Raw genomic sequence first — 13,071 nt, forward strand, 5'->3', positions numbered from 1 at the left:
TTGATTCCTTCATTGGTCCATTGGTTGTTTAGTATCATGTTGTTTAGACTCCATGTTTGTGTTTCTGTGTTTGTTTCAGGTTTTTTTCTTGTGATTGACTTCTAGTTTCATACTGTTGTGGTCCGAAAAAATTCATGGTATGAATTTAAGTCTACTGGAATTTATTGAGGCTTGTTGTATGGCCTAATGTGTGGTCTCTTCTGGAGAATGTTCCATGTACACTAGAAAAGAATATGTATTCCATTGTTTGGGGATGGAATGTTCTCTATATATCTGTCATGTCCAGCTGGTCTAGTGTATCATTCAGAGATACTGTTTCCTTATGGATTTTCTGCCTGCATGATCTATCCATTGATGTAACTGGGGTATTAAAGTCCCCTACTATTATTATATTACCATCAATTTCTCTCTTTATGTCTGTCCGTATTTGCTTTATGTATTCGGGTACTCCAATGTTGGGTGCATAGATATTTATAACTGTTACACTCTGTGGTTGGAATGATTCCTTTATCATTATATAATGCCCTTCTTTGTCTCTTGCTACATAGTCTGTTTTGTTTGATTTTATCTATTTTGTTTGATATAAGTATTGCTATTCCATTTTTTTTTTTTTTTTTGCTTCTATTTGCATGGTAAATGTGTTTCCAACCTTTCACTTTCAGTCTGTTTTGTGTCTTTACATCTGAAGTGAGTGTCCTGTAGGTAGCATCCAGCTGGGTCTTGTGTTGTGTTTTTTTTTTTTTTTTAAAGATTTTATTTATTTATTCATGAGAGACAAGGAGAGAGAGAGAGGCAGAGACACAGGCAGAGGGAGAAGCAGGCTCCATGCAGGGAGCCCAATGTGAGACTCGATCCCGGGACTCCAGGACCACTCCCTGGGCCAAAAGCAGATGCTTAACTGCTGAGCCATCCAGGCGTCCCTGGGTCTTGTTTTTTTAAACTAATCTGCCACCCTATGTTTTTTGAGTGATGCATTTAGGCCACTTAGATTTTCAGTAATAATAGGTATGTACTTACCGCCATTTTGTTGTTGGTTCTGTTTTTGTAGTTCTTTTCTGCTCCTTTCTTCTTCCTTCTGCCTTCTCATGATTGATGAGTTTCTATCAGGTTATGTTTGGCTTCCTTTCTCCTTACTTTTTGTGTATCTATTATAGGTTTTGGGTTTGTGTTACCATGATGTTAATATATAATACCCTAAGTATATAGCAGTCTAATTGATAGTTAAGTTCAAACACATTCTAAAAACAAAATAAAATGAAACAAAACCCCACAACTTCTTGGGTACTCTACATATTCAGAGAAACTGCTCTAGAAATGAACTACTGAAGTGATCCCTGGAGGATAGTGTAGATCTATTTCCAAACCACCACAGGGACATAGTGTTTTGTATATGGCAGTTTGCTTAATAATACATGTTTACTAAATAGATCTAAGGAAGCCCTTTAGATTGTGACATAAAACCTTTGAATTTCTCTGTCTTGCCTTTTTTATCTCCACCCCAAAAAGATAAAACAACATTTAGGGCCTTTTGTAGTTCTAAGATGGTATGTGCCTCAATCAACATGTAAATAAATTACTATTCCCTGTAGAGATGATGCTTTGGGGCTGAATTCTCCCTATTACCTACGGGTTTGGTTCTAAGGAAGAAAATGAACTCTGTGGGACGCCTCTGTGGGCTGAGGTGTGCTCCCTGACAGCTGGGGCCTGACTGCAGATAACACCACAGGGTGTCATGCAAAGAAGGGAGAAAAGACAGATGATTCCATCATAGCTCCAGGAAGGATGGTGGTGGCCATGCTTCTCCTGATGAGTCAACAACAGTTATATGAACACATATTTCTTCTAACAATTAGACTTAATCATTAAACATTTTTTCCTTGCTTTGGAACAGGAATTTAAGGCTGCTTGATTTTTTTAAGTAGCCCTCCTAGCTCATCAATAAATCAGTTTCCTATTTTTAAGCATTAAAAAGGTAAGACATTTTTATGATTTTATCTCTAGTAGTAGAAATTTCTTATATTACCCACATTCTATATTTAATCAGAACCTTAAGAAAAACAATTTAGAGAAATGCCTTTATTTAGTGATATATTTTATAAACCGATAGAATTTCCCACTGCATAAATACCATATGTTTTTCAAAATTGAGGTTCTTTGTGTGTAGTTCCCCACTTTCATTCATCTCTTCTTACATACTTTTGTTTTCCTTAGACTTGCCAGTCAATGAACCCTGTTTTAAATAGTTCATAAAAAGTATTTGGGTGTACTCATATGAAAATGATGATTGTTCTCATAATGGTGTCCTTCTTTGTAGGATCCAAATCTAAAAAAAAAAAAAAAAAATGTAAATGACATGTAAAAGCCATTCAGAAAGGTACAGTCTTAAATAAAATTTCGACAACAATCTTTTCTGGTTTTACTTATCTATTATAAAACCGGAAATGAGGTGATCAATTTACAAAACAAGCAAATGAAGAAATAAAAAAGGATTCATGCATAGGGGAAAGGGAGACTACAATTTTAACCTTCAAAGTCCTCTTTCCATGGTTATGAATCATTCCAAAAGCACAACTGTTTAAGAATTATTGGATGATAACATTGGAGGAAAATAATTCTGGATTTCCTCTCTAATCTTCAGTTTGAATAATATCCATTTTATAGATGAAGGGATCATAAAACCTGAAATGTTATTTATGTCACATTATTGCATATGTAATCTACTTTGGCAAAATTTTAACTTCTAAGTCTTCTACAGGTGCTATAGCTGAACAACTACTTTGCTGATGAATAATTAATTATATACCTCTGGCTGGTGTGATGAAATACAAAAGGTACTAACAAGGAAGCTAAGACCTGAACAAAGCCACTGACTTCCTTTTCTTCATCAGCAATCACATTAGCCAAATAACCTCCATAACGCAGGAGATAGGTTTTTGATTGTGTCATCTCAAAATAATATAAGGAATATAAAAATAGCACCTTTGATCTGCTATTCTAGGACTAGAACTGAGTCCTGGCGAAGTAATCAAGGATATGTCCGATGTAGTAAGGAGCCCCCAGAAGACTTCTTATAATAATGAAAGAACAAATGTGCAAAAACAACTTGGTTAGCTATATTTGGTACATCCATATAATGGAATATTATGCAATCATTTAAAGACATTTTCAGAAGAACACTTTATTATGGAAGGAAGCTCATCATATGCTACCTGGATGAAAAATCAGATTAATAAATTGAATATACAGACACATATGTACATATATGTTTTATACATTTATAAAGTTGGGGTAATTGTGTGATATATAGATACATATGCACATAAAAAGCAAAGATGTATCCAATACTATTACAGTTGAAAACTTGAATTCCTTATCTCCCTACTAGAACATAAGCTCCATAGGCCAAAGACTTGGTCTGATTCACCATTTCATCCTACTATTAATATCTAGCACAAGGCCTAGCATGGTGATGGCATCGTGGTATTCAATGAGTACTGGTTAAATTAAGGAATGGGATTTTTGGTAAACTTAGTATTCTCTGACGATTTTTATTTAGTAAATGCTCATATATATGTGGAATTTTAAAAAATTGAGAAAAGCGTTCTGCTTATGATTCTGTTATTTTCATAATTAAACAGTGGGGAAACAGCTCTAGCTCCCTTCACAGGTGGTTTGGATCCATCTGCAGTTGTGATTATCTAAAAATATTTTATTTGGACTTCTCAACACTCCTGGTATATGAGAATGAAGAAAGGGAATCTTTTGCTTCCCAGATTTTCTAGGTTCCATGTAAGAAGGCACCTTCAGTCAACAAGAGGAGGAAAGCTTTCTTTTTCTTTTTCTTTTTTTTTTTAAGATTTTATTCATTTATTCATGAGAGATAGAGAGGCAGAGACACAGGCAGAAGGAGAAGCAGGCTCCATGCAGGGAACCCGATGTGGGACTCGATCCCGGGACTCCAGAATCTCATCCTGGGCCGAAGGCAGGCGCTAAACCACTGAGCCCCCCAGGGATCCCCGAAAGCTTTCTATTTTCACTTCTGTGACTACTACAAATATTACTGCTGCTATTGTATCCACTGCCTATTAAGCATTCACCAGGCAGTATTCCTTTTTTTTCCAAACAATTTTATTGAAATGCGCCAAGAGTATATGGGCAACACAAACGTATGAATAGGGGAAAAAAATCACATGTATCACCATGTACTATTCTAAGAGCCCTGTGCTTCCTTCGATCCTCAAATTACCTGAGGAGGCGGGCACTACTATTTTTCCCATTTTGCAGGTGAGAGACCTGAGGCTTAGAGAGATTAGCCAGCTTGCCCACAGTTACCCAGCTGTTTGCTGGCAAGAATCAGGACTGGAACCTGGTAGCTTGACCCCAGAGCCCATGCTCTTCACGGGCATATTGCATACACAGGGGTGAGATCAAACACGGTAATGCAAGCAATCGAGACCTGGTTATAGCTCTTCTTACAATCATTCCCTAAGCTTTGGTACAGTTTTTTTCTTGTAAGGAGAGACAAGGAAGAAAAAGAAAACAGCTAAATCCCACCATCCCTCTCCTCAGCACCCCCACCCCCGGGAACAAATAAAATGAAGTCTGAGAAGTTTCCTCAGCAATTAGCTGGTAAAAGTAGTTGAGATGTCAAATAATAATAACACAGATGATATTCTGGGCTTGGCTTTATGCAGACATTTCTTCTCATTATCTAGTCTTGGGAAGAAAAAAGAACACATACTCCAAAGCACATAATCTGCTGCAAATAGGTTTCTCTGACAACCTCTGTTTAGAACTCAACAAAATCTATTTCACATTCTAGAATCTCTGCAACAGAAATGAATTATCCACTCTACGTAGCTCCAATGCTAATTGCACATCAGAGTACCTGAGAACAATTTTTAAAAATTCAATAAGAGGTCCTGATGAGTTGGTCTGGCGTGGGGCTCTCCAGGTGAGTCAAGTGTGCAGCCAGAGCTGAGAATGTCAGCAACCTGACCATACTAGCAGGCCTCCTTCCCCCTTCTTAGCTCCGTCACTCACGAGCCACATAACCCTAGTGAAGTTATTTCACGTTCCTCAGTCTGAACTTCCTACCTATAAAATGATGATAATGAGAGGACCAATCCAATGATGATTAATTGAGATACTATCTGAAGCACCTAAAACAGGGTCTGAGACACAGAACACTCAAATATTAGCTATCGTTCCGGTGGTGATGGTGATGGTGATGATGCCAATGTGATCTTTTTCACCTGAGCCTGGGACCCGAGCATGAAAACAGGGACCATAATTTAACTTCAATCTGAGCAGGGTTTTATCATTTTGACCATGAGCTCCCTTACCCGAACAAACTTCTAGAACCATACATAATTTGGAAACTCATCATGGGATAGATAATTTTTAGGTCCCTAGAGGGGATGTGATGCCTAGTGAAGGGAATGCACTCACCTAGGATTGAAACGAATCTCCTTTGGAACTTTCCTCTGGTCTGTGACCACTTTCTGGTTGTCTCTATAATTAATGGGATCATCGGGGATCCTAAATTTGGCCATCTGAATTTCGGAGTCACTCAGTCCAGCATGGGAGATTCTTGCATAACCCAATCTGCGGCAGAAATAGAAACAGTTTGTAAAGGTTTTATCACCGCACAGAAATCTGATGAGATCTAATAGGTATCACCTGCATTATTAGGCCAATTTCCCATTTATAACTCTACTCTGTATGTCACTAGAATTAGCTTGATTTGTTACTCCAAATATTTATCAAAATATTGCTTTTATTATATAAATGAATACGGAACATGCACACAGATTTAATTAATTAAACACACACTAATGAATATTCTATCTCTACAAATCACCTATCATACAATTCTGTTTTGCATCAGGAACAGGAGTTCTTCAGGATGACAGGAGGATAAGCCTAAACTCTTTCTTACCTTTAAAAATTCAAATACCACATGCATATTTTCACCCACATTTACAAGTCTAGAATAAAAGCTTTTGTACGTCTGAAAAAATTGCACATCCTGTTTTTGCTTAGAGCTTTCAGTTCTCCAGGAAATCAAAGCATTTTATAGATGTTATCCAAACAGTTACAGAGAGGCCCAGATGGAAAAACGGGGGAACCATGGGCAACCAATTTTATTTATATTTTGCCTCTTTATAAAAAAAAACTATCAGCTTCATTCATTCACTTATTCAGTGAACAAATACATCTCAAGTCCCTACTACATGCAGGCATCATTCTAGATATGGGGGAGAAACAGCAAACAAACAAAACCCTTGCCCTCATAGACCTTTCATTCTAGTAGGGGAGAACAAATTAAATGTGTATGTACGTATAAAATCTGTGAAGTGGTGAAAAGTGCCTAAGTACCCCGGGGAATAAGCAGAGTCAAGAGGACAGGGAATGCTAAGTGGCAGAGGTTGCTGGTGTAGAGTAGATGGTCGGAGCACACAGCTCTGACAAAGTGACATTTGAGCAAAAGATTGAATGAAGTAAAGAAACAAACCATACAGGTATTGGTGAAAGGGTGCTCTAGGGATAGGGAACTAGGGAACAGCAACTATCCCAAAGGAGAATGTGCTTGGCTTAAAAAAAAAAAAAAAAGATTGATTTATTTGAGAGAGAGAGAGAGAGAATGAGTGGGGAGGAGGGGCAGAGGAACAGAAGGAGAGGGAGAAGCACACTCTCTGCTCAGCAGGGAGCCTGACTCAGGATTTGATCCCAGGACCCTGGAATCATGACCTGAGCCAAAGGCAGATGTCTAACCGACTGAGCCACCCCCGTGCCCCTGTGCTTGGCCTTTTTGAGGGCCAGTTCCACGATGACTGGAGTGGAGTGCATAAGGGCAAACACAGTAGGAGACGGATGTTGCGTGGATGTTGGGATGGAAGGTACAAAGCTCCTTGCAGACCCCTCTAAGGACTGCAGATATTTTTCTGAGAGTGAGATGGAAATCCAAGTGGTTCTGTGCAGAAATGCAAGGGCAACCGTGCAGAGAACAGACTTGGGGGAAAGGGTGGAAGGAGGGAGACGAGTGGAAAGGGTGGAAGGAAGGAGACCAGGCCCCCCGCAATGGTCTAGGTGAAAGACGGTGGGGGCCTGAGCCAGACGAGTAGGAGGAGAAACATTAAAAACAAAACCTGTAGCCACATACAAAAGAGAGACAGAAACCCAGAGCTGGGGCCCGGGGAGGCGGCGAGCCCGCCCACCGTGAAGGGAGAGAGCTGTGACCCCGTCAGAAGGGGCGAGAGCTGTCTGAAGGTTCAGCTATGTGTCTAAACTCAGGCCCAGATCCATGCAGTTCCCTGTAATTCTAGGTCACCGTCTCTAGTAAATCTAGGTTTTGTTATTTATCAAATCTCTGAGATCAAAGTTCTAACTCATCTCCTAGACACTGCCTTCAAGGGCCTTCGAAAAGTCCTTGAAGAGACGCCTGGGGATCTCCGAGGTTGAGCATCTGCCTTCTGCTCAGGACATGATCCCAGGATCCAGGACCAAGTCCCACATCAGGCTCCTCCAGGGAGCCTGCTTCTCCCTCTGCCTCTGTCTCTCTAGGTCTCTGACAAATAAATAAAACCTTAAAAATAAATAAATAAAAATAACAAGTCCTTGAAGACAATCCAAACTGTCTACTAAAACAAGGAATCTCTTATTGCCCGGTATTTATTAAGTGTTTACTAAGTGCAGGACACTGAATTAGGTGGTTGAGATCAAGTTTATAGAATTAGTTTTATGGACAGAAACTGGAAAACAATAATCCCTCACTTCATTCATTTGGGTATTTTTTTAAACTCCAGTTACTTAACAGTATAATATTAGTTTCAGATGTACAATATAGTGATTCAACAATTCCATACATCACCCTGTGGTCATCACGGTAAGTGTCCCCCTTAATCCCCATCACCTGTTTCCCCCATCCCCACACCCACCTCCCTCAGGTGACCATCAGCTTGTTCTCTACAGTTAAGAGTGTTTCTTGGTTTGCCTCCTTCTTTCCTTTTTTCCCCCTTTGTTCATTCGTTTTCTTTCTTAAATTTCACATATGAGTGAAATCATATAGTATGTGTCTTTCTCTGACCCACTTATTTTGCTTAGCATTATAACCTCTAGCTGCATCCATGGCATTGCAAATGGCAAGATTTCATTCTTTTTATGGCTGAATAATATTCCGCTGTGTATATACGCCACTTCTTGTCCATTCATCTATTGATGGACACCTGGGCTGACTCCATAATTTGGTTGTTGTAAATAATCCTGCTATAAACATAGGGGTGCATATATCCCTTTGAATTAGTGTTTTGTCGTTTTGGGGTGGCTGCTCAGTAATATGATGCCTGGATCATATGGTAATTCTATTTTTAACTTTTTGAGGAATCTCCTGTTTTCCACAGTGGCTGCGCCAGCTTGCATTTCCACCAACGATGCAAGAGGGTTCCTTTTAAGCCATTTCCTCACCAACACTTGTTATTCTTGTGTTTTTTATTTTAGCCATTCTGCAGGTGTGAGGTGACCTCATTGTAGTTTTGATTTGCATTTCCCCATTGATGAGTGATATTGAGCATCTTTTCACGTGTCTGTTGGGCCATTTGGATGTCTTCTTCTTTGGAAAAATGTTCATTTCCTCTGCCCATTTTTATTTGGATTATTCATTTTGGGGGGTGTTGAGTTTTATAAATTCTATATATATTTTAGATACTAACCCTTTATTAGATATGTCTTTTGCAAATATCTTTTATATCTTCTCCCATTCTGTACATTGCCTTTTAGTTTTGTTGATCGTTTCCTTTGCTGTGCAGGACCTTTTTATTTTGATGCAGTCCCAGTAGTTTATTTTTGCTTTTACTTCCCTTGCCTCAGGACACATATCTAGAAAGAAGTTGCTATGACCGATCTCAAAGAGGTTGCTGCTTATGTTCTCCTTTAGGATTTTTACAGTTTCCTGTCTCACATTTAGGTCTTTAATCCATTTTGAGTTTATTTTTGTGTTTGGTGAAAGAATGTGGTCTAGTTTCATTCTTCTGCATGTTGCCATCCAGTTTTCCCACCACCATTTGTGGAAGAGACTTTTTCCCTTTGGATATTCTTTCCTGCTTTGTCAAAGATGAGTTGACCATACGGTTATGGGTTCATTTCTGGGTTTTCTATTCTGTTCTCCAGATCTATGTGTCTATTTTTGTACCAAATTCATACTCTTTTGAATACCATAGCTTTGTAATATAATTTGAAGTCTGGAATTATGATATCTCCAGGCTTGCTTTTCTTTTTCAAGATGGCTTTGGCTATTGGGGGTGTTTTGTGGTTCCATATAAAGTTTAGGATTTTCTTGTTCTAGTTCTGTTACCTTTCCATCTGTTATGAATATAATGTTTGTGTCACCCCCAAATTAGTATGTCAAACTATAACTCCCAGTGTATCCATATTTGGAGATGGGGCCTCCAGGGAGTAATTAAATTAAATGAGGTCACAAGGATGGGATCCTGATTCGATAAGACTAGTGTCCTTATAAGAAGAGATGCCATATAGCATGTGTGCTTGCAGGTCACAAGGATGGGATCCTGATTCGATAAGACTAGTGTCCTTATAAGAAGAGATGCCATATAGCATGTGTGCTTGCAGGTCACAAGGATGGGATCCTGATTCGATAAGACTAGTGTCCTTATAAGAAGAGATGCCATATAGCATGTGTGCTTGCACATGCTCTCTTTCTGTGTCTCTGTCTCCAGAACAGTGAGAAAATAAATTTCTGTTGTTTAAGCCGCCCAGCCATATTTAGCATATATATGTAAATATTTATATATTAAAAATCTGCCACCCTACTCTTCCAAGGAGAGGTGATAAAGGTCTTGGGCGGCAAGTATACAGAGCCAAATGATTAGCTATTATGGGCACGGGTACTATAAATATCACTGTTCCTTGGCAACTAACAATATTTACAACTTCAATTTATACCTTTTTCAGTCTATATCATAAACTGTTTTCTAGAAATTCTAATATCCCCATTAAAACAACCACTTTAATATGAATGTAAACAGAAACTGTTTAATCTGATGTCACATACTTTATACATAACACTTTAGCATCTCCCTCCCACCTTAACCCTTTGGAAACACCAAAATAATAGTCAAGCTATCTGTCCTGCAGCCACGTGGGCATGTTCTGGGCCTTTGGGAGCTTCTGAATTATTAGCGTAACCAGAACTATCTTGGCATCTCAAGAGTCTCCTTGTCTCATAGACATGGACAACAAGCACATGAGAAAATGCTCCACATCACTGGCCATCAGGGAAATACAAATCAAAACCACAATGAGATCCCACCTCACACCAGTGAGAATGGGGAAAATTAACAAAGCAGGAAACCACAAATGTTGGAGAGGATGCGGAGAAAAGGGAACCCTCTTGCACTGTTGGTGGGAATGTGAACTGGTGCAGCCACTCTGGAAAACTGTGTGGAGGTTCCTCAAAGAGTTAAAAATAGAGCTGCCCTACGACCCAGCAATCACACTGCTGGGGGTTTACTCCAAAGATACAGATGCAGTGAAAGACCGAGACACCTGCACCCCGATGTTCATAGCAGCAATGTCCACAATAGCCAAACTGTGGAAGGAGCCTCGGTGTCCATCGACAGATGATGGATAAACAAGATGTGGTCTATGGATACAATGGAATATTCCTCAGCCATTAGAAATGACAAATACCCACCATTTGCTTCGACATGGATGGAACTGGAGGGTATTATGCTGAGTGAAATAAGTCAATCAGAGAAAGACAAACATTATATGGTCGCATTCATTTGGGGAATATAAAAAATAGTGAAAGGGAATAAAGGGGAAAGGAGAGAAAATGAGTGGGAAATATCAGAGAGGGAGACAGAACATGAGAGACTCCTAACGCTGGGAAACGAACAAAGGGTTGTGGAAAGGGAGGAGGGCAGGGGGACGGGGTGACTGGGTGACAGGCACTGAGGGGGGCACTTGACAGGATGAGCACTGGGTGTTATACTATATGTTGGCAAATTGAACTCCAATAAAAAAAATACAAAAAAAGAAAAAAGAAAAGAAAGAAAGAGTCTCCTTGTCTCATCCCAGTAAGTATAGGACCCCATGGAATTGTTCAGGAACCAATGAAGGTCACCATATCCAAAGTTCTTAATAAGAGTCCACAGAACCTTACGTGACCTGCTGCCTTCTTTCCCTGCCCATATACTCCCCCTTACCTCTTCCTCCACCCTCATCCCCCTACACACACTCCAGTCCCACTAGCCTCACTTTTCTTCGGACACATTTGCACTCCTGCCTTTGGACTTTTGCACTAGCTGGTCCCTGGAAGGGTCTTCTCTCAGCCACATGGCGCACTCCTTCAAATAAGCTCCAATGTCACCCTTTCGATAAGACCTGCCCCACCCCCTATCCCAATGGCATCCCCTCTCCATGCTCTGGATGCTCCTTATCTTGCCCAGGTGTTTCCCACCGTACCCAGCACCTCCGAAAATATGACAACAGGGAATTATTGTCGTTCTCCCTTCTGCCGGGGTAGGGACCCTTCTCTGTTTTGTTTACTGCTTACACCCCTGGTGCCTGGAGTACATTGTGCTCCACCAATACTTGTTGAATGACAAATAAGGTAAAGAACCGTTGCACATAACGGTTTGTCCTCACTAGACTATGACTCATAACTGAACAAACCATATCTCAAATCAGGGAGAAGTTGATCCTATGATTCTGTAGCATCCCTGGAAGGCAACCGTTTCTTAAAATATAAGGCTACTTAGGGGTGATCAGTTCAACATCAACCCTAACTTCAAGTAGCCAATTGCTAAAACACCTCTGGGTGTTTAGCACCCAAACTGGTCTGTGTGGAGAAGAGGCTGAGGCCCAGAGAGGCCCATTCATAGAAGTCCACACCACAGTTCCCCAGCACTGTCCTGAGGAGGGCGGTTAGAGGCTTCAGGTCAAGTATGTCCGAACAGATTGTGTACCAGCAGGAGGAGAGCTGGGAGTTTCAGAGACTATCTCCAATGTGTTCCCTTGATTGAAGAATCCTGTAAGTGTAGGGACCATTGTCTACATGATCTGTCTTCATTTACTCCCCCACCTCCATCTCACTCTACTCCAGCCACACTGGCTTCCTCGCTGTTGCCAACAAATACCAGGCATTTGCCACCCAAACTTTCAAGCTTTTGTACTTGCTCTTCCTCTTGCTGGCAGGGCCCTTCCCAGGATATCCATAGGTGACCTCCCTCATTTCTTTAGGCTGCTGCCCCTCCTCTGGCTCATACCACAGCCACACCCCCCCCACCCTGATTCCCCATCCCCATCCTTCTTACCTGGCCTCATCCATCTTTCCATCACCTCTATCAGCACCTGTCATTCTCTTTCTTATATACTTATTTTCTGTCTCCTTCTACTGGAATATAAGCTCTATGATAGTCAAGGATTTTGCTTTGTTTCTGTTAGACCCCCACTGCTTAGAACAATGCCTGGCATATAATAGGTATTTAATAAATACTTGGAATGAACAAATGAAAAACTAAATGGTTATCCCTTTTTGGTATTAAACTGCTTTAGCTTTATTTAAGGAAACAGTATCTTCCAAACAGATTTACACAGTTACATATTGGAATTTTAAGATCCTTTAGGTATATTATTTTGGAATGAATATATATATATACACACACACATATGTATGTATATATGGCTAATATTCACTTTTTGATATGGGGTGATTTTTTAAAATTTTTTTAATTTTTATTTATTTATGATAGTCACAGAGAGAGAGAGAGAGGCAGAGACACAGGCAGAGGGAGAAGCAGGCTCCATGCCAGGAGCCCGATGTGGGATTCGATCCCGGGTCTCCAGGATCGCGCCTTGGGCCAAAGGCAGGCGCTAAACCGCTGCGCCACCCAGGGATCCCTGGGGTGATTTTTTTTTTAAAGATTTTATTTATTTATTCATGAGGGACAGAGAGAGAGAGGCAGAGACACAGGCAGAAGGAGAAGTAGGCTCTCCCTGCAGGGAGCCCGACATGGGACTCCATCCCAGGTCTCCAGGATCATGCCCTGG

General features: G+C 40.4%; 1 protein-coding gene across 1 annotated transcript in view; it reads right to left on the reverse strand.

Moving 5' to 3' along the window:
* Positions 1 to 2,061: 2,061 nt before the first annotated feature.
* Positions 2,062 to 13,071, reverse strand: part of CWH43 (cell wall biogenesis 43 C-terminal homolog) — a 60,599-nt gene continuing 49,589 nt past the window's right edge. The window contains exons 15-16 of the mRNA XM_072749030.1: positions 5,452 to 5,607; positions 2,062 to 2,323 (exon numbers count right to left, since the gene is read on the reverse strand). Of these exons, the coding sequence (XP_072605131.1) occupies positions 2,245 to 2,323; positions 5,452 to 5,607 (235 nt within the window). The 3' untranslated portion in view covers positions 2,062 to 2,244. The remainder of the gene's footprint in view (positions 2,324 to 5,451; positions 5,608 to 13,071) is intronic.

The sequence above is a fragment of the Vulpes vulpes genome, chromosome 2 (genome assembly GCF_048418805.1).
Source record: "Vulpes vulpes isolate BD-2025 chromosome 2, VulVul3, whole genome shotgun sequence".
In the NCBI taxonomy this organism is placed as follows: domain Eukaryota; kingdom Metazoa; phylum Chordata; class Mammalia; order Carnivora; family Canidae; genus Vulpes; species Vulpes vulpes.